We start from the raw sequence: 22,915 nt of genomic DNA on the forward strand, positions 1-22,915 counted from the left end.
AAATTCTTCATCTTTTCAGCGCATGCGTACAATAAAGAGAAAACAGTGCAGCAATATTTTTAATTTTGTGTTGGGTTATACAAAGATATTTTTTGCTTTTATTTTTCTCCATAAAAGTAGATTTTTTTGGTTCTGAAACCTGTAATTTTCTGAAACCTAATATCTTCAGGAACTGAACAAAATTTGCATGTGTCATGCAAAAATTCTACTTTTGTCAATTTTCCCGTTTTTCCGTCACAGTGTCACCTTAAAAGAAAATAGATCCATTAACTTAATTAGGAAATGTCTCTTTTCCTCTTTTTCTACTACAATATATGACAAAAGATATTCAAAACCATTGTGTGTTTACATAAATACCTTTACTGTGCAGTTTAACACAATTTTAGATTATACGCAACAAAAACCAAACAAACCATAAATTTAAGTTTTTTCTTGTTGATTGCAAGAAAAAGTATTCAGAGAAAAAAAAATTAAGGCAGAAAATCTGTAGCTCAAATAGCACAATAGAAGGTATCGACAAAAATATCATTCAATCGTACAGTGAGAGTTGTAGCATCTCTCACGTTTTTCAAATTTTACCTCCCCCCTCCAAATAATTCAAAAATCGTTAAGAAGTAACTTTTATATTAAAATCTTTATCTACTTGAAAACGTTATTCCTAATTCGGGAATGTTTTGTTGCATTGATTGAGAATTCATTTTTGATCGCAAGTGGAAAAAACAGTAGATGTATAGGGACAAAGTTTATAATAAAGTAATTTGTATACCTATGTACTTTTTCACCCCAAAACGACGTGAGTGGATTTCATAAATATATGATTACTCACAACCAGCTTTCAAATAAGATATTTACACAGGTCTAACAAATAATCACATTTGAAGTAATACTAGGCATAAAACAGGTAAAAAAAATTGTAATAATCAAATTTTAAACATTACTGTACACCAGTCATGTAAAATTTCTGTCATATGCTTTAGGTAAAATTGTAAGCAAATAGATATGAACATCATCCAAACTTCAAATTATACAAACGCTGTTATTGCACAATTATGATAATGATTTCAGATAATACTTAATTTGTATTTTTTTTAAATATATACTGCATTTCATGTATGATGGAAAATATAGATAGCTTATAAGATCGCAGGTAAATGACTTCTGTATATGCATTTAGTAAAGTGAAATACATGTACTACAATTTACATTAAAAAAAATCGTCTATTTCTCACTCGATTTTTCTCAATGATAAATAAAATTATCAGTATTAAACAGAGTAGAATATCCACATAAAGATGTGGATAACACCACAAATTTTATCACGTATTTCTAACTCTGATAACTATGTTTTAGCAAACATCACAACTAGCAAGCAAAGGAAATTAAAAGGACACAAGAATGTTTGCTATAAATCATATCTACATTCTAGAGTCAATGAATTCAGATGTCAAAAATGAAGACCTCACTACTTTCGTTGACACGGATTCCGACAGATCCTTCGAGAAAGAAATGAATTCTGGTATTATGGAGGCAGATGAACTTACCTCCCCAAGTATGGATATGGATTATCGTTATCAAGGTAAAATCCAACATATATTTCAGCATTATTTCCATCCTAAAATATTGAAATTTTAATGATTGAGTTTGTTAAGTGTTAATGTTTTCTTTCCATTGTGAATATTCTTTTATGTTAATTTAATTTTACTGATTATTTTTTTTTCATTTTCTTAAGCATATTCGTTTACTGAATAATAATACTAACTTGGGTATACAATAGCGCACTATATAGTGGTGATACCTAGAAATAAATCCAATGAAGGACACTCTTGTATTACCAAAACACAAAGGAAACTCATGGGGTATTTCTTCAATATCTTCGATGATGTACTGCATTGGGAAATTTTCGCTCCACTTAAAGCTTTGCCTGTCTTAATAGATCTTTTGTTGTTGAATTTCGTAAAGAAAAATCAACAGAATATGTTCTAAACATTGCTGACGGTCCAGACATCATGTAGTGTCCATTATCAAAAGTTGTCATGGTTTGCTTGAGAACGAATTCTATCTGATTTAGACTTTTTCAGCTTTCCTTATACTCTTCAGTCTTTATCACGTCAATACTATCCTCATTCTTTTTGCATGGGATCTTATGGTTGGGCTAGTGTTGTTTTTGGCATGCTTTTGAGCATTAGCTGACAGCCAAGGAACGCCCATACCTCTTGAGTTGTTCTACTGTATAATAACTGTATGGCTTTTCACTAAGAAAATGGAATAAATTATGTTCATCGCTTATCACTGTCTCTCCGACATTCTTCAGCTTTCCACAGTTTTATGGTTCGTTTAAGTCTTTCTCTCGACAGTCTCTGCTGCAATAGTACACCATAAGGCATTTTCTACATTTCTCCATTCCTTCTTTTTGAATTCCGCAGTTGTTGCATTTATTTTCCATTTTGTCCTAAAACAAATTATTATGCATTTCACATCTTAAACAGTTTTTATTTCATTCATGATATTACGGTCCGTCCCGATCTCTTTTAAACATTGAATTTTATTGAAAATGGACAATAAGATAATCAGGTTCTGGTGTATCTTTCATCTATAGTCTTTATTCTATAGATATTCTTTAGATTGATTGATTGATTGTATTTTGCTTTACGTCCCCTTCAAGAATTTTTCACTCAGATGAGGCGTCACCATATATACTGGTGAAGGGCTTCAAAATAATACCTTTACTCGACACTAAGAGCTATTACGGAGTGAGGTTCTTTATCATGCCAACGCCTACCGCGACACAGGACCTCGGTTTTTAAGGTCTCATCCAAAAGTCCAGTGACCGGGAGCTTGATGAAGGAACAGTCATTATCTATCTTTACGTCTTAGGTTTGATGTGGCGCCGGGAACGAGAATTGAACCCGGTACCTCCCGATCAAGAAGCGATCGCCCTTCCACTAGGCTAGCGTGACCAGAATATATTTTTTCAAATAGTGTTTAGAGGCTTACTCACTGAGGAAAATGTATTGTTGACTCTGGCTTGTTGTTCATTTGCCTTAGATTTGAACCACTGGTCATCTTACTAAAACAGACAAGAAAATTAACCAAATTGTTTGAAAAATGATATTTTTTTGAGAAAACAAAGTTGTACCTATGATTGGATCTATTTTGTATCCATTTATCTGCCGTACCTAGGATTGAACAATAAAATTGCGGTGTCCTTGTTATTATGTAAAAAAGCCGTGCAATTAATTAATTTTTATCCATATACATGTATTGCATGCATCATGAAGTTGACATAACTACATTTATTTGAATTTTTTTCATTAGTATATAGAATGACCTGATGCGTCCTCGTAAATTTTAGTAAATAACAGATCAAAATACATAGTGGTAAGGCTATGGCTGCAATCTGTTTGAACACATATTTTATCCCTTCAACAAACATCTCAGCAGGTGCATCAAGAATATAATTGGCTGATATGAATTAAAGTATAAAAGGTGAGGTAGTGACGATTATTTTCATAAGATTTGCCATAACGAAGGTCTTTTGTTTTTATCTTTTTAGGGACTTAGTGCATTTCAATGCAAGATAAAAAGAGGGGAATTCCTAATCACTGAGCCTGGTCAGCTCCGGGGTTTCTGTTTTGGTAGAGTTTTTTAAACTCCTTTTATACTGATTTTCTTAGATAAATCATTGGGTTATACATGTACATGTATCTTAAAAGACCAGCAAATGAAAAATAACTAAAGCATATTCTTTGTTTGTTTGTTTTTATATTTGTTTTGTTTGCTTTTCTTATCGTTATTATTTTTTTCTGTTTGTTATGTTCATCCCTGTTCAGATCACCAGAGGCCATTATTTAATCATAGTTTAGCTTTCACTTTGTGATAGCTACTATTCCTTGTCTTGAAGTCATCCAACATTGTTCTTTACCAAATTTGTAATTTCCTCACGAAAGTTTGATGGCATATTGTATACCTATATATAGAGTCAAATTGATTTGGATTTGACGATTATATACATGTATTACAAGACTTTCGATTCCTTTGAAGAGAGTATGTAGATGATCTGTCCTATTTAACTCAACATTAAATTTTAATTTTTACCCAAACATAACCTTTGTCAGAATTTGTAAATTAAAAATGATTGCTTTTGCACCTGATACCACCTCTGTTTTGCTCACATTTTTTAGATTAAATGGACTTGTGAGTATGTTCACTCTTCGTTACATGTATCTTCACATTTCATAGAAAACATTTTACGTACTTAAGTTTTTCCCACAGTGTCTCCCTTAAAAACAACATATTTAATGTATTTGTTGGTTAGGGGGTTCCAGGTTTGCATAATTGACGTTTTTTTTTATTGTTTTTAAATACATATATATACATAAGTTTATACAAAATTATATCACTCATCTGGAAGATGATTTTGACAACGCAGTGATACATATTCTGCATTTTGCGTTATTTTTCTATCTATTTCTTATGAAAGAGTTGTAAAATCATATTTCATATGAGTAATATAATTGCATGTAGTTATGTAAAACTGAATGTTAAACAATAATATTGTCTCTCGACCTAGAATGAATGGAGATCGAAATATCTGTCTATTTTAACCTTTTGTAGATTTGGTTTATAATATATGTAACCATATATATCTAAGTATTGTTTGTTTTTCTATTGAGTTTTTTAATACGAGAGTTGTCCATAAAGTTTGTAGACAAATGCTCCAATTTTCTTACTAATGCCTTTATTATAATATATCAATGCAGGCCATGGTTTATTATTTGTATAAAAATTAAACCAATACACACAATTTCATGAACGTTCTAGTGCATGCAAGCCACACTACCCAGTATGACGTATAGTAACAACATATAATGACTGAGGAAACATCATCACAACATGATTGTTATCCACAAAAGACAGTTGATCCTGTCATAACCTTTATGTATGTAATTTCATTATACTTGCTAAATACACTTAAATACCGACCTCCTTCTTTCTGTCTAAATATCCCCAATTGCGTTGAAACTGTGAAGTGTTCATAGGAAACTTAACAGATTTACGCGATGCTAGACAAAAATGTAACTGTAGACATTCACTGGTTAGATTCAAGAAAACTTATTGAGTATGTTAATTGTTTCAAACACATTTCATTCGGTAAAAATTAATTTCGAATGAAAACAGGAAAGCCCCCCCCCCCCTCTTTTTGATTTTTCTTATTGGAAATAGTAAATTATTCCGAAATTTAAAAGAAATAAAATTTTATTCGAGAAATTACTCCCATGATGTAGCTAAATCCTTTATATTCACTATAAGAGTTCTATGTACCATAAAAATAAATCTTGATAAACTGCCATTTCATATTATTTAGTTTTGTTTTGGAACTCGACAATCTTAACGAAAAAAAAAATATTTCAGACAAATAAATGAATTTTAAAGGGAAGAATTAATTTCCTTCAATTTTAGCCATTTTTTTCCTGCAACGACACCTGACTTGTTTTGAATTTATAAACTTTAGAGAATTTCAGTACTCTTAAATACCCCTCATATTTCATGAATTTTCTGCTTTAAGTTTTTTAAATTTTTTCCTCCATAATTTTTCATTCATTTTTAGAAGATTCCGATCAAAAAGGACCCTTTGGGTTTTACTATAATGACTTCCCGTAATTAATTTAAAATATTTGTACTCATTAAAATGCAAGTCATTTATTATTTTCTGTTTTAGATAAGAAAAGCCTCGCCCATCATTAACCAAAATATCATATTTATCATTAATGTGCATGCTTCGCAATCATTCATTCCAGAGAACGCAATTGTTATTGTGGACTAAAAATTCTGTGATAAATATTTCGAATAGCAGCCTATTTGAATTCAGGGATAGGAGCTTATTTGTCCTCAAATAGATCCTATTTCTTGATGTAATTTTTATGTCTGTCTGGCATTAATTATTGCCTTGATTTGGAATCCCCAAATGGTGGGCCCTGGACACAGATGCTCATCTGCTTGAACAGTAAGTACAAGAAAATTATTCAATTAGAAATCATCGCAGCTACTACTTTCACAGCCTCTCTGAAGAAGGAAGATCTCCCGAGATCCCGTGCTTTAAATAGGTTGGGAATACAGGAACTTGGGAGATTACATATTTATCGCTTACTTCAGCTTTACTCATAAAATCTTAATTTCATTGCGCACGGTTAAACATTTCTAACTTTTTGCGGAAAATTGATGTTTCTGTGCTTGATGTCATAGGTTGTGATGATCCAGTTTGGCTAATATCACAAGAACGCTCGAGATTTGGATTATATGGAAAAATAGTGTACATTTTGCTAATTAGCATTGCGGCCATATTGTATTTAATATGGCTGATTTCTGTTCACTGCATTATATAAGAAAATCAGAAAGATAGAGACTAAAAATATCAAAATTTCTTCCTCATATGGTTTTATTTTTTATTGTGTCCTGGATCGGAATGCACTCTTTTGACAAAATGATGAAAAGTTGATTTAAAAATCTGAAGCGAAGCTTCATTACTTTGATATGCAAAACTATAGTGAAAGAGCTGGGAACGCTTTTGTCAAGTTAATTTTGAAATATTTGCCGTTTTCTGACAGTTCTCCTTCATATAACGTGAAGGTGTGAAAGTTGTACTTTCAGTTTCAAAAGATAAATCATTAATTAGTTAAAATGTTAAGGTGGTTCCTTTTGAACTTAAAAATTACATTTAGGCCAGAATTTAGACAAAATAAATGAGCCTCCGAGTTGGGAAATACAGTTGTTTTACTCCTGAGAAAATATTACACTTTATAGTTGACATGACATGATGAAAATAAATGATTCAAAAAAAGAACATTTAAATTAAATTGCGAGGAGTATTAGATATATGACAATAACAATGAATATTAATTAGTGATGGTCACGTGATCATTAAATCATGAATAAAGTGTACAGAATTTCTCCATATGTGACACTAATACATGGTCAGGACCTGAAAAATACCCAAATATAGAGAAAGCAGCGTAATGCCACTTTGATGAATTGATATAACCTTGAGTGGTTTAATCAAAATAGTTCATGCAAATTAAGCCCTTTCCAATTATAAAGTCACTGTATGTGGTACACCATTAATGTCCTTCATGGTTCAATAAACTTTTATTCATTTTGCTATCACTAATAAGTTCACTATTAATAACGAAAGTGATTATGATAAGTATAATCCAAGTTAAAAATATTCAAATGAAATGCCCATTCTAAAACCTATAGGTTAATACTCATTGTATGGTTTGACTTGGTCTGTCGATTGTCTCTTAATTCAGTCCCGCAGGATCTGCTACATTATAGGCCCTGTGGCCAGTAATTGTGCTTCTATCATTGTGTCATTGTTAGTGAACGTTCTATATCTTAAAATATTGGTAAAGGCGATGTAGACCATTGTGTATGAACTCATTGATAATCATTTATCTTTGCGTTAAATATGAAGGTAACGAAAAAATACTGTAATTAATTTCCAAAGTCCATAGAAACAATACAAATTTGGAACAGGGCAAATACGGACCTCTAAAAACCAGGTGGGATCAGATACCATGGAGGTGTAAGCGTCCCCTATCGACCGGTCACACCCGCCGTGTGCCATTGTCATGATCAAGCGAACGGAAAAATCCGTAGACAGTTCGGTGTTTAAGGGGACGAAGGACACATGGTCACATGACTCTGTTTAACTACGTCATAGTCTCTGTTTATATAAGTGCAAAACGTGTAAAGCATCAGTTCTTGTATAATTTTTTGACAAATTTTTGAACTTTAATTACCATCTTATATAAAAAATTTAAAAAGTTTTAACATTCTTGTAGACATTAACAAAATAAAAAAAAGATTGATCCACTCCTCGGTTTCCCTAAACTGCGCGTCCAACAAGTCGGTGACGTCATACACACGATCTGTTAGTACAGCAAGATCATACTCGGTGAACACAGGGGCGGTATTATTATGTAAAAACAGGTCATAATCAGTATATGATGAAATATTTTGAGAAACGGGGAACACAAAAATTTTTTTTGCATGGCTGATGACGGAAATCTTATGGAGGAATATCTTATTTCGTTATTTAGCTTACGTGTGACGTCATAGTTGGTGTTTCCCGTTCTCGAGAAATGTAACATGACACGTTTTTGTCATGCTTATGTCCTCTTTAACGATGTCCTGTGAAATAATGAGGTCAGCTTCATCATTCGAAATTTTTACAGTTAATCAATTATTTAAAGGATTTGCATTTCAACGTAAATTAAAAAATATTGAATGATAGAATTTTTTGTGAATTACGCTTTTTATTGTTTAAGTTGTCTTAAAAAGTGCGTAATTTTCCCTATCTAGATGCAGTGTAATAGACAAAACTTGCTTTTTCGAATTTTAAATCCTAGTTATACTCTATAATATTTTAAAAGATACATGTCCACTTCGATATTTTTATATATGATTAAAAAATCCCATTATGGAAGAGTAATGAGCCCGGAAACATGGAGAATTAAAACTCCACTGAGATACTGTAGGGCATAATATTTGTCAATCAATATCTCGAAAATAAGGTAAGAAACCTAATGATATAACTGCTTTAAGATACGTGGGACATACGAGGGTTGTCCGTAAAGTTCGTGGACAACATTTATAATTACTGACAAACATTGATAAAATACATGAAATTATTATTTTCATTAAATTCGTGTTTCAGTTTATTAATATCCAAGTTTTAATTACAAACAAAGCACAAAAAGTTATATTTTATCAGATACAAGAAAAGATACACACTCATACCCGGAGCACTAAAACAAAAATCCGTGACGTTACTCGACGTCAAAAGCTAAATACATTTAATTTTTCTTAACGTAGTCACCGTTTAACTCAACACATGTCTTATGTCGCTTCAACCAGTTATCAAAAATGTGCACAAACTGTTCTGATTTCTTACAGGAAATAATATTTAACACTTCCTGTCTCAGATCCTGCAAATCATAAAACCTCTCTCCAGGTAAAACGACTTTATGTACGGAAATACGGCAAAGTCACGTTACGAACTTCATTTTTACAGCACTACAACCTCGGAAAGATGGTCTTCCTTCACGCATGTCATCTAATAAACTGTCTCTTCGGTCCGAATATCTTCTGTGCCACTTAAACACTGAAGAATAGATTACTTTACCATGATTTCCCGACTGTTTAAGGAACTTATGAATCTCTGTTGGTGTTTTTCCGATGTACTACACAAAATTTTTTCACTACTCTCTGCTCCACCTTTTCCGAAAACGTCCCTATTTCGAACAATGACGATCCTGTCTTAATAAACTCTGACCTCGATTTCTCTGCCATTTCGAAACTTTGAACGTTCAAATTTTACAAGTTTGACGTTATAACTTTTATCAACCTTATAATGTAAAAGCCATCCAAATTTCCGCGGAATTTTACAAAATACAAATGAAATGTATAAAGTGATAAATAACTTTTTAATTAAAACGTTGGTGTGCTCCGGGTCACCATCCCAAGTCTAATAATGGAGTCATAATTGTAATTATACACTTAAAATTGAATGAAAATTTTTATTTTGTAATTCTCATACAGTAAAGGATTATAAATATGCTAATAATAAATATCTATGACGCAACTTTTATTTAGCTTGTCCACGAACTTTACGGACAACCCTCGTACTTAATTAGAAATATACAAAATATGAAAAAAATTAAATGACAAGTATTTTTTCAGCTCAAGGCCCTTCTCCTCCTTAAATAATGACCTAACAATAAGTATGAAAAACGTCAGTCAGCACGCAGCTAGGTTAAGGACTCCCATATATACGTCAGCCTATGCAGAGGTTCGGGAAAGCTATTATGACGTCACGTTAAAACAATACAAATGAATCTCGACGAATAAATACTATAAGTTCTTTTTAAAACACACTAAATACTTTCGTGTCTCATTAATATTATAATAATAAATAGATATGCAACTTATCGTGCCATAATAGCACTTAGCGTATGTAGAATGAAAGCCAGCTTGATCTTGCTGTAATTACTGAGATGACGTCATTTCTTAATTTGACACGCAGTTTCTCTGTATTTCAGGCGTGGATCAAGCTTTTATCGTAGCTTGTAAAAATAAATACGAAACACATGTAGTCAGACCAAATGAGAGACATGTTCTGAAATATATTAATCCATATTTTATTGTCAAACTTAATTGATAATGTGTAGCCTTTATATAAAGTCGTAAGGAACACATTTGTACAGTAACGTGCTAGAATGACAGGTCCAACCCCTTGAAAATATCAAAAGTTCAATGATATCCGCTTCACTATAAATTTTGAATTTTTAAACACGTGTAGCTATTATTCCTACTATCCTGAAAAGTGCTGGGAGCTGGTTGTGCATCGTTTATTTATTTCGTAATGTAGCATTATTAAAATGCGTATAATTACATTTTTGTCTGGAGTTTATAGAAAGAATGCTAAATTTTAAGAGTCATTCTCTGTAAGCATCAAAATGGGCTGGAAATTGACTCTCGCCGATTTTGTTTAAATTTGGTGACATAATTACACTATAAGCCCATTTTACACAAAAAGTATTGAAAATGATCAATTGGCATTGTTTCCATGGCAACAGGTCACCCATTTTTGCACAAATGTGGGAAATAGCAACAAAAGACATTACACCCTAATATATATTTAATGAATATAAATAACTATTATTAATTTTTGTCTTAAAAATTATTTGTAAATTGTATTTTGTATACAAGAAAACTAAAAAAAAAAGTTTGGACCTACCAGGAAATGCAAAGTAATGGTGTACCCAAAATACGCAGGCACTGCTTGAATATTTTGATGCTCCTAATTTTACCCTAAACAATTATTAGGAACATATCAAAAAATTGGAGTGATAATATTTGATTTAAGAAAATAAATCAATTATAAGGTTTGAAAAAATCTCTGAAATTACATACTTTTTCACCAAGAGTTGTTTCCCCTTTCGGAAATCTTCAGCCAATTTCAAGAAAATGAAAGTGAAAGAAGAGAGCAGAACATGATTCAGAGGAATGACCTTATATACTGAATGAATTTCTTAAAAATTCTCAAACAAAAATGATCAGTACTTTTACAAAAATCTTTAATTTTGTTTTTAAAACTGGAATAATACCCTCATCTTGGTCTGAAGGAATTATTTGTACTATATACAAGAACAAAGGTGATTCTAGTGATCCTGATAATTATCGCGGAATAACTGTATTAAGTTGTTATGGTAAGTTGTTTACTGCAATATTGAACAATAGACTAAATAAGTATCTGGAGAGCATGAATCTCCTGTGTGAGGAGCAAGCTGGGTTTCGGAAAAGTTATAGTACATTTGATCATATTTTCAGTTTGAAGTGTTTAATTGATTTTTATTTAAGCGTAAAAAGCGACTATATTGTGCATTCATTGATTATAAAAAAAGCTTTCGACTCTGTTAACAGGGTGATTCTTTGGCATAAACTAGTACGTCATAGTATTGATGGAAATTTCTTTAAAGTTGTTTATAGTATGTATAATAATGAAAAGTCGTGCATCCGTCAGGGTAGCAATATGTCAGAGTATTTTTACAGTAATGTCGGTGTACGTCAAGGTGAAAACTTATCACCTGTTCTGTTTTCAATATTTTGAATGACCTTGTCGATTTTATTTCTAGGGCATATAATTGTTTAACAAATGTTACAGAAGCTGTGCATTTTTTGCTTAGTACAGAAGAGGTAGACATATTCCTGAAACTTTACTTGTTACTTTATGCTGATGACACTGTAATTTTGGCAGAGTCAGCACCTCAATTACAAGCTGCTTTAAATGCAATGTTCTTGTATTGTAAAACTTGGAAATTGCAAGTTTATGCATCCAAAAAAAGGTTGTTATTTTTAATAAACCTAAAAATGACTAATGGTCTTAACATATGATAACAAAAACTTACCAGTTGTTGATGAATTTGTTTACTTAGGTGTAACTTTTTCTAGTAATGGATCTTTTGTTAGTAATAAAACAAAGCTACTTGAGCAATTTAGGAAGGAAAGCTATATTCAGTTTATTCAAGAAAGTAAGATGATTAGATTTGCCTTTAGACATTCAGCTGAAATTATTTGACAGTATGATTACACCCATATTACTTTATGGCTGTGAAGTATGGGGAATTGACAATAACAATGTCATAGAAAGTTTATTTTTTACAATTTTACAAAATAATTTTAAATCTGAAAAAATCTACCCCCTTATCATATCTTATATGGCGAGCTGGGTAGATATCCAGTAGAAATATTTATCAAGTCTAAAGTTATTGGGTTTTGGCATAGACTTGTTTGTGGTAGACAAGACAAAATATCTTTTCTCTTATATGAATTGTTATTAAAGCTTAGAGAACATGACTTAATGCATTTGAGAAAAGCTTTATGTAAATTTAGATGTATGAATCACAGATTTCCAATTGAGAAGCGTCGCGACAGAGATGATCGAGTTTGTGATCTTTGTTCCTCTAACAATTTAGGAGATGAATTCCACTATCTTTTAAAATGTGCTTTTTTCAAAAGAGAACGAAAAAAACTTGTTCCCCATATCTTTTTATACTAACCCTAATGTTATTAAATTTCATGAAATGTTAAATTGTAAAGACGCTAAAGTCATTTTGGACTTGCCAAATTTTGCAAAATTTTATTGTCAGTAATGAATTAATAATAACAAAACAACTGTTTAAAGTATGTTTTAATGATTTATTTAATACTAGCAGAGGCCTTCTATACTTTGATGTTTTGAACTATACATGTATATAGTAATTAACATTAGTGCCCTCATTTCATGTTTGTAAGTTATTTTGTTGTATCATTTGCATTCATATACCCCAGTTGGGGTCTTTGTCTTAAATAAAAACTTGAAACTTGAAACTTGGAGTTAATTCTATCTGTTTTCGATATTTTCAGTCATTTTAAACCCACTTTGGATAGTTTTTCGTATTACTGGAAGTTAAATGTTTGTCAGGCCTTGCTGTGCCTGAGAAATATATGTGTTTGGTTGTGAAAAGCCTGAAAATGAAAATTCCAAGTGTGACACGTACCGATGTACTGCATGAACATTGCAAACAAAATGTTTATAAGAAAGCAGAATCAGTTATACATGGATTTCAGAGCTACAATCAAGTTGCTTTCGGTGATAAGGCCGTGATGTTGAAAGATACATGTACCTAGCAGTAATAAGATCACTAGGCAAGTACAGTATCAATGTGTAGCGTGAAATCTAATAATATAATAACAAATAGCAGAGGCGGCTGAATTCCCCCAGTTAACTTTCTGAGGACCTGGCAGGATCAAAATATACAAATATGTGATTAAGCAATATATACAGATAAATGTTTAGACTACTTGTCTTTAATCAATTAGGTACAATAAATCAAAGTGACGCTGACTCCTAAGCGATCGGCTCTTACAGCTCGGCTCTTCTGGTTACTAGCTCTTACAGCACGGCTCTTATGGTTACTGGCTCTTACAGCTCAGCTCTTATGGTTACTGGCTCTTACAGCTCAGCTCTTATGATAACCGGCTCTTACAGCTCGGCTCTTACTGGCTCCCTCGGTAGCTTTCTTGGTAATAAATAATATTTAAAGCCAGGAAAGACTTGTTCAGTCACGTCTAACGCTTTAAATATTTATTTATTATCATTAACTAAAAGTTACCTCTGATCATTAATGGTCCGCCGCTTGTGTTGCCACTTCAGCATCAACTTCGCAATTAATACAGCTCTGCCGCTTCACTTGTATTTATACCCTATGTGGCCAACAACGCCATCTAGCGGAAACATGACTAAAATACCGCTTGTACCGGAATAACTTTTCCCGGATTGTTTCAAATGTACAAAAACCTGTAAAATTATATTATTTACCTTTGTCAATATTTAAGCACTGTAACTCATGCATGTTTCATAATTATAAGTAAATTAATTAATAACAGTGTTTGAATATCTATAAGAGAGAGAAACACCATAATATCAAGAAAACATCATTGATATTTGAATTCAATTATTAAAAAAAATTAATTAATATTCGTCAAATCGTCAAATTTTCAAACTGCATATAATAAATTATATCTGTTGATAAAATTTATGTCAACCATACATCATATATGATAAAATATGACATTGGTTTTTAAAGTTACATTAAATTTCAGTGTGTGTTACTGTTTGCATAAGGGAGGGGGAGGGAGGGGGTTAACAAGTTACTGTCTTGCATTCATTCAATCATTGACTGTTTTTACATGTTGATCCAAGTGGACTGTATACACATGTAAAACAAAACACATCATTTCAAGTTTTGTAGGTTTCAGTATGTTCAGGGCTTAATTTTGTTTGTTTGTCTGGATATTTTTTTGGGGGAGAGGGTAGTGACATGTGCTCTCTCATTTAAGAACTAATTATATAAAACTGGAAAAACTTAGAAATTTGTTTTATAATCTCTGAATACATTATATAATTGCAATAAAGTAAGAAAGTAACTATAGATCTATATATTAAAAAATTTTCATTATTAAAACAGTACTCCAATAACTCCATCACACTTAAGTTAATAAAATTCTTTATTATTTAGTAAATACATGTCGGTACATGTATTTCAAGTGGTCAACTAAACAAAATCTTTACTCAGTGAAATTTCATAATTTGTCAATTAGATCAAAATATGAACTTATAAGTTTGTCAGATTTATCAAGTACAAGTATATTAATACAGGTTTTTGTTGTTGTTAATCTTTTTTAGTATGACAGTTTTAAAAAAGACATAATCAGAAAGTTTGGGTAGGCAGAGTACCTTCTAGTTCATGAGATTAATTTTTCATTAAAGTCAGAGTTTCATATTTTTCTGTTTCTTGTTTCTTGGCATGTCAACAAGAATATGTAGTTTTTTTTTAACATAACTGTAATAATTTTAACTGAAATCAAATTACATGTACAATATATCTCTATCAGGACTACTTGTTTGTTATTATAATAAAAAAAGGAGAAAATTACAATGTAGCTCCTTGACTCAAAATTTGGCTTCTTATAAATAAAATGATTCTTGATTTAGTTTACTTGTATACTTCGTTTTATTGAAGTCTAACTAAACCTGCTGCAGGGAGAGTAGTCTCTGGCCAGTAGAAAAATAGATCAGGTCAGGTCAAAGTCATGAGTAATGATTTCAGAATTGAACATTAGCATGGTTGAAGCTCTGTATGAAATTCAAGTTATCAAGGTCAATGCAAAATCAGGTCAAGGTCAATATCAGTGTAAATGCGTATAATCAACATTAGGAAATGTTATAGCAATGCAATGAAAAGGGAGGGTCAACATCACAAAATATTGAAATGTTTGTACTGTGATTAATTATCAAAATTAATTTAATCAGTGTATGATGATAGATAATTAGATCTTCAACAGTTTCTTTTTACATGAGCAAAAATGTAAACTGATGGAGGGCAGAAAGGAGAATGGAACAACGAAAGATACACATGACAAATTATATGTCATGTGCATCTTTGGTTGTTCTATTCTCCTTTCTGTCCTCCATCCCTAAGATTCCCTAATCATATTTTTATGGCAAAATGTGAGGCAAACAGCTTTTGGGTGGGTGGGGGTGGGGGTGGGTCACACACTATATATATATATATATATAACTGCAAAAAAAGAAAGGGAAAGGGAATTTCCATTGAATTTTATATGGGCAGTTATTGCTTATACATCCATTTATTGTTTGTGTCCATGGAAACAACATAGTACAAAACAACTTCTGTTACCGCAGTAATTTTTTTGTATTTTATCAGTGTTCGTCTGTGTATGTGAGGGTAAGTGCATTATTAGAAGTTGTTCAAGCACTGAATCTCTAGTTTTGTATATTGATAATATCAATAAAATAGGGGCTGTTCCTGAACTACGATAGTATGGTTGTCATAGCAACTGGGTTTTTTGTTTAATGAATTTCTATTTTAATGCAAGTGAAATGACAAGTTTAATTAGCATGATTTATTTTAATGAAGAAGACACTGATAATATCAGTAGAGAGATAAGTAGAGAGACGTGTCCTTTATCTTCGAAGCTTACACAAATTTGTTATACTCTGGGAGAACTTACAGGCTTCTCAAAACTTATAACAGTTTGTGCTACAGTATCTACAATGTATGCATGCTACATGGCTTAATTATGATTACATATTTCTTTCAGCTTATAAAGTTTTGATAAAGTATACTTGACTGATTATCATTCTATTAGCTTTTTCTCAAAATGTCACTTCTCCCTAATAAAGAACTGAAATTAAAAAAAAAAAAAGAGAACAGGCACATGGAAGTATCTATATTTTCTAAAACCATTTATGTGTTTCTTGGGTCTTCTAGTGCGGAAATACTTTCAAACCAACCATTAGATTATTCTCGTTATACCTGTTTGTAGCATTTTCAATAATATCTAAGGTGACCTCTAAAAATAAAGACGTCAGATGCTCACCTGAGACGTTTTGCATAGATTCCAAGTAGATAACGCATTTGCAATCTACCCTACATTAAATAGGTTACCTACATTAGTTAGATTGATTTCTTCTCGCCTTTATGTGTTTTGTAAAACTTTGGGTTACCGCGTTTATACGGAGAATTTATTCACACGGAGTTAATGCAGAGCAATTTGATGCGCAGTAATGCCCTGTTCACACGAATTTCACAGTAAATTCATTTGAAGAAAAATAATGCGAATTAAATTATTGTGAATGGTGGAGATAATGCTAAGTAATTTGATGCGCTTTTAATTAATTCGAATAAACTAATTCACATGAAATTTTCCGTTTGAACACGTGCTCATATTTTTTATGAATTGCTTCGATTGAAAAATAAGAGAAATTGTCTTTTCCTCAAAGTAAATGGATACTGTGGTTCACCTGAAGCTTTTTGCATAGTTTACATTAAGAGATATATATATATATATATATATATATATATATATATATATATATATATATATATATATATATATATATATATATATCTCCAAACCTGAAAAAAATCGGATTACAATATTAAAAAATATTTTTAAAAAACACAAAAATCTTCAGTAAAGCTTTAGCTTTACATGCTTTTGAAGATTTTAAATGAAAGTGCTAAAGCTAAAGATGGGAAAAACATATATATAGAAGCAGTCCGGCATACTTACATGTATTTCATATAGTTGTTTTCCTAAATTCAATACATATATCGAATCTAAAAATCTATTTCTAGTTATAAGTTCTTTCCATTTAAATACAGTAATAGACAAAAATGAGAAAGGGAACAGAGTAAGACAAATAAGCTGATGTAACAGGGAGTTTTACTATCTTATTTATATTCAGCATTTTAAAAAATCTATTGTCTATATGCTGACTTTGTTTGCAAATACACTTAGCGTTGTATCGTATTTTGTTAGGCAATTTATTTTAAAATTATTTCGAGTATGGAAAACTCCATTTTTCTGATTATTACAGAGGTAATCGGATTACCTGTCTTATGTCTACAGGGGATGCTTACTCCTTCAAGGCACTTGATCTTTCCTCTCATGTTTCCAGAGGCACGTGTTTTTAACCTATACACAATTCATGTTCTGTATTCGATATATGATTGATCATTGGTCATTATCTTGTCAACTTTTTAATTTCTGTAGAATTTTGCATGACATGATTTTGCTAAGAATTATTGACCTATTGATATGCAGATTTTTCCTTAAAATAAAACTTATGTTCTTCTTTAAGGTAATGTAAAGTGAATAATTTTTTCCTAAAATTAGTAAAATACCTCCATCTCCGAGCCCCCTCTCTACAGAAAATAAAGAACGACATTTCTTTCAAAAGTGTCTTTAAGTTCAGTACTATTGCTATAAAATATTTAGAGCACAAAATATTGTACATTTAAATATTTTGTTTGCATTAAAAGGTCTTTGTTTTAGTACACTAAGCCTTGTATCATAAAACATACTTAAAGTCAAATCCTCTACAGGAGCATATTGAAATGAATAGAAAAAAACAACGTATCTATTGATATTTCGTATTATTTTCTACAGAGAGTTAAACGAGTAATTGCATCTGTTGAAAAACACTCAAAATGTCTGAAAGAAGCAATGAAGATAAATTGCATAATAAAGAAGGAAAAGAGGATTCCGAAACAACTCAAATCCAGGATGTAAGACTTTATATCATGGTTATATATGTTTTATGTTAATTGTACCAATTACATGATTCTGAAAAATCCTGGACCTACACTAAAATAAATGTGATTAATTTTGATTTTCCATTCCTAAGTTATATATATATATATATATATATATATGTATCCCAATGCAATCGAGACGCACGAACATGTTCTAAATACAAATAATTTCAAAAATGAAGCATACTAGTAATTTGTTAGGCTTTACTTTCACAATCAATTGTCTATGGATTGTTCCGTTTACCCGAAAATGAGAGAGTACACGGCGGATCTGCCCGGTAGACATGAGAGGATAACTCCTTTATGGCACCTGATTCCACCTCTGTTTTCAGAGATCCGTGTTTGCTCTGCTCACAATTTGTATTGTTTGAATAGACTTTTGAACATGATTCACTGTTCGTTATCTTCGCATTTAATAATTATTGTAATTTCAGATAAATGTCTTTTCCAGCCACATAAAAAATCAGATGAAAAAAAAACAAGAGAAGTCTTGTGAAATGAAAAATGAATCTAGAAATGGAGACGAAGTAGATCGCCTGGCAAATGACACGGTAAGGTTAGCAAAACGCTCTCCTTTCTAATAAAAAAAACATGTATACCGATCTTTCCCCGGATAATTTGAGTAGTAATTATTTAAGCATCTAAAATTATAGATTTTTTTTTCTATGACAAAAATAACTTTTAAACTGGAAAATATTTCAACATCAACGTTTCACTTATGTGAAAAGCTATATCTAAATGCAATTTTAAAAAATTAATTCAGTCGTGAAGTATATGCTGTATATATCAACAAATATTAACGATTGACATAGAAACACTCATGAAGGGATTTTTTATATTTTTTTAGAATCCATCTAGAAATCCATTTTCAGATAGCCAGAAATTCGTTCGACAGCTATTGGACGCCTCGCTATTGGCTGCCAATGTATCACAGCTGAGAGTTGTAATAGGAGGAAGCTCTGAAAATAATTACTTTTGGCCCTTGATTATTATGATTTCTTTAGCGATTTTCTGTCACCTTGCGTTTGGAATTCTGATGATTCAAAGATGGAGGAGTGAGAGAGAAGCGAGGAAAATTCATGCCAATAAAGGTGAAATAGCACAAGGAAAAAAATGTGATTGTAACCCATGCTTGAATGTAGAAAGATGCGACGAAATTAGCATGTTTTTCATGCTTTTCGTCGTTGCTTTGAATGTTGGTATCGCAGGGCTAGGGTTACACCCGTAAAGTCATTTTTTTTCTTTTGGCATGTTTTGAGATCTTTATTTCTTTGTATGAAGCTTCATTAAATATTTTCTCTCCAACATTTTATTGTATACGAAAGCGTTTTTTTTTTCGTCAGGCTTACTTGGCTGCAAAAAACACATCTGATTCAGTGTTTAACAAGAGGGTATAATATTATTCTGCATTTTCTATTGTGTCTAACTTAAATATGCCATTTGTTATTTTTCCATTTCGTGACTAAAATAAAATAGGACTTTGTTTCAAATGTCTGCATCCTAATAACATTTTATTTAAATTATTCTGTTTTGTCCCGGGATTTCACAGCAGTATCTACATTTGTTCGGCTTAAAACGATCAAATAGAACATTTGTCTTAGTAAAAATCCTTGTACTCCATGTACTTGAGTACAAAGGTGTTCAAATTTGAAAACAATAATGAATGTCAAGTTTAAGTACAAATGAACCAGATGCTCTGCTTCATATCCTTCTTCGAAGAATATTTCAGGTTATTTTGGTTAACAGATGATAAAAAAGATCGTAACAGATACGAACTAAGACAACTGATTAACTTGTTAAGCTCCAGCCGTGTGAGTTATCAGTCGTCAGGACCTCAGGTGCTTGTGGACTGGAAACCCCCATCCCCCCACCCCCCTCCCCCCAACAAATATACACTGAGGGTCCAATGATATTTTTATTTTTTACTTTCATAAATTAGTTTTCTAGCACTTAGTCAGAATGAATTCCATATGAAAAATAATAAAAACAAGATGTGTTTGTGAAACACTGATGCCCCGGATAGCAGCTTATGGCGAAGGTTTAAGTTTTCCAAAATGCATGCCAAAATGTTTTTACCCAAATGAAAGGGCTTGCGTCAATGGAATATGTAGTAAATATGAAACCCAAGCACGAACCATTCAAAAGTTTGGTCAACGTTATTATCCATTACCCTAAAAATGTCCAAAGCACTTGAGGATCTAGAGGGTGGTCTGAGTCGAGAGTCCGGACCCCCCCCCCCCCCCGAATTTGCAGAATTAATTTATAATGGAAAAAGTAAAGTTAATAGTTTGTTATAACCAATTACTTACCTGTTATAACAAATTAATAATTTGTTTAAACAAAATGCCAATCTTTTATATCAAATTATTAACTTGTTTTATCAAATTGATAATTTGTTATTAAAAAAAATATTACATGTTTATTACACTTCTCACTTTGTTTTGTAAAAGAAATATCCAGTTTTATATTTATCACTGTTAAGTTATATCAAAATTTCAAAGATTGTCGAGTATTTGGTACCATTAACAAAAAAATATGTAATGTTTAAATGAAATGACGATTGTCAACAGGCTTTCGATCACCTAAACGAAAGTATACCAAAAGTACCACTCTCATCAATACCGGACTCAAATAAAGAATAATTATATTCTTTATACAAAAGCTTCTGAAAAAGCAATAAGCGCATGTTTAGTTCTAGCATTAGATGAAAACGAACAAGGAAATGAAGTAAAATTATTGGGTATCAGAGATTAAAAACCTATATGATACCTTTCTTGTAAATTAAGTAACGCGCAAACTCGTTGTCTACAGAAGAAAAGAAGCATTTGCAATTCATTTCATACAACAGAAATTTGAACACTTCTTACAATTTTTCATCTGTACTCTCCATAAACCATTTAAGAATTTGTTAGAAGCTCGAAGAGAGAAATTGAAATAAAAAGAACAAAATGATCCGGAAATTAATTTCATTCAAACGCGATAAATCCTAATTATAAATATTATATCCGCTATGACATAGACGCTGGCATCCCTTTAAACTGCAAATCAAATCAGGCAAATATACCAAAGTAAATGTAACTGAAGAACAATCTAAAGACTCAAAAATACTTGGAATTGTCCGTCAATTGCAAGAAGGTAAAGCGAAAAAATCAAGTGAGTGACAATTGAAAATATCTCACTATTAACGAAGAGTTATATACTATTTATAGAATGCCAATAACAAATACTTGTACTTGTTGCTACAAGTAACAATCCATCATATCTGAACATTTCAAATTACTCTCTTGAGTAATTTCGTCGAAGTAGAACTTAAAAAAATTGCAGCAAAATGTTGAAAATAGATCATATTTTGTGACTGGAGGTGACATCATCAAAATTGAAAAGATTAGATCTCCAAAATTTTTACCCCTATCATCTCTGAAAGTATCATGATATTTCTTGGAACCGTTACTGAGATAAGAAGCAGAAGAAACAGTATAATAACAGGAGAGTCTTTCGCTGAAAACGGACGACCTTAATAATTAAAACAACTTAAATCTAGTTGCAATACAAGTATTCTACATATGCTGGAATTATAAATCGGTTTTTGTAGAAGTTTTTGTTAATCGATTATTTGATAAAATGCAGTTTTAAACAGTTTTTTATTTTAAATTCTTCTACGGTTATTGCAAAGATCAAAGAAATGCCGCGGCCATTATTCTCCAATAAATCACAAACGTCATCAACAAATTATCAATCATTTTAAATCGGTTTCCTCTAATTTTGACTTCTTTTACTAGGAAAATGATTGAGGCCTCTTTTAATTGTGACGCAGATTAGTGGGAAAAAGTTTACCTGAGATTTGGATTACCTAGTGCGTTTTCTAATGCGTGAAGCGCAAATAAACGAGAAGAAGCAGTCAATGGTGACCTACTTATGTTGACGTCGACATCTTCTTCTCTGTTTCTCTATATAGGTGTTAAAAAGATTCGCCGTAGCAGAATAGAAATAACTTCCTTGTCGTTGGAATTGTTAGAGAATATACCCCTCAGTTCAGAGACCTTCACAGAATCTTTGTTACATAGTGCTATTGTGACCTCCTATTTTTTTTCCTTTTGATCTTACACATATTTTGGGTTTCCCATGACAAAACATGGACACTGCCATTCTGTTTTAAGAAATCGGGGGTATCCATCTCCTATCTTCAAGTCCTCCTATACATCTGAATAAAACTTCAGTTTTTGATATATTACATACCCATAATGAAAATGTAATAAATATTAATGATGAACATGATTCCTAAAATGTAGAGATTTATCTTTTGTCCGCCATATTTTTCTACTCAATTGTGTTCTTCTCTAGCCCCTATGTAAATCTCAGCTCTGTTCATGGTTCACTGTATTTTGCTTCACAGATTTCTCCTGAGTGGACACCTCCTTCATTGCCATTTTAATATACTTTGGCGCGACACAGTGACTTCTGAATGCCTCTGCTTGGTCAGGAAAGGGGTTACCAAAGACATTTGGTATCAATTGCACAGTTAAATGTATTGTGAAATAAACACAAATGCACGTTCAATGAGATAAAACTAAAACAAAAAGGACAACGTAAGATATATACGTACTACACGCTCCAGAAACCAGCTAACAGCAGTCAGGTGTTATGAATACGATGGATTAAAATGACCGGTCATTATAATTATTGACCGC

The 22,915-nt window shown here is 31.7% G+C and overlaps 1 protein-coding gene across 1 annotated transcript; it reads left to right on the forward strand.

Moving 5' to 3' along the window:
- Positions 1-1,498: 1,498 nt before the first annotated feature.
- On the forward strand, positions 1,499-20,137 carry LOC133193044 (uncharacterized). Its single transcript, XM_061329044.1, has 5 exons — positions 1,499-1,576; positions 18,082-18,200; positions 18,679-18,778; positions 19,075-19,318; positions 19,974-20,137. Exons 1-5 carry the CDS (start codon positions 1,532-1,534, stop codon positions 20,135-20,137), a joined length of 672 nt encoding a protein of 223 aa, XP_061185028.1. The 5' UTR covers positions 1,499-1,531.
- The last annotated feature ends 2,778 nt before the right edge of the window (positions 20,138-22,915 follow it).

Source organism: Saccostrea echinata, unplaced genomic scaffold (assembly GCF_033153115.1).
Source record: "Saccostrea echinata isolate AGI-Se365-2 ecotype Australia unplaced genomic scaffold, CSIRO_AGI_Sech_v1 ptg000025l, whole genome shotgun sequence".
Taxonomy (NCBI): Eukaryota; Metazoa; Mollusca; class Bivalvia; order Ostreida; family Ostreidae; genus Saccostrea; species Saccostrea echinata.

Bases quoted from the DNA above. Each gene is read 5' to 3' on its own strand.
- LOC133193044 (XM_061329044.1), top strand. From the start codon at position 1,532: ATGAACTTACCTCCCCAAGTATGGATATGGATTATCGTTATCAAG. The intron at 1,577-18,081 runs GTAAAATCCAAC...TATTTTCTACAG, and splicing joins TATGGATTATCGTTATCAAG to AGAGTTAAACGAGTAATTGC. The intron at 19,319-19,973 runs GTGAAATAGCAC...TTTGGTTAACAG, and splicing joins GAAAATTCATGCCAATAAAG to ATGATAAAAAAGATCGTAAC.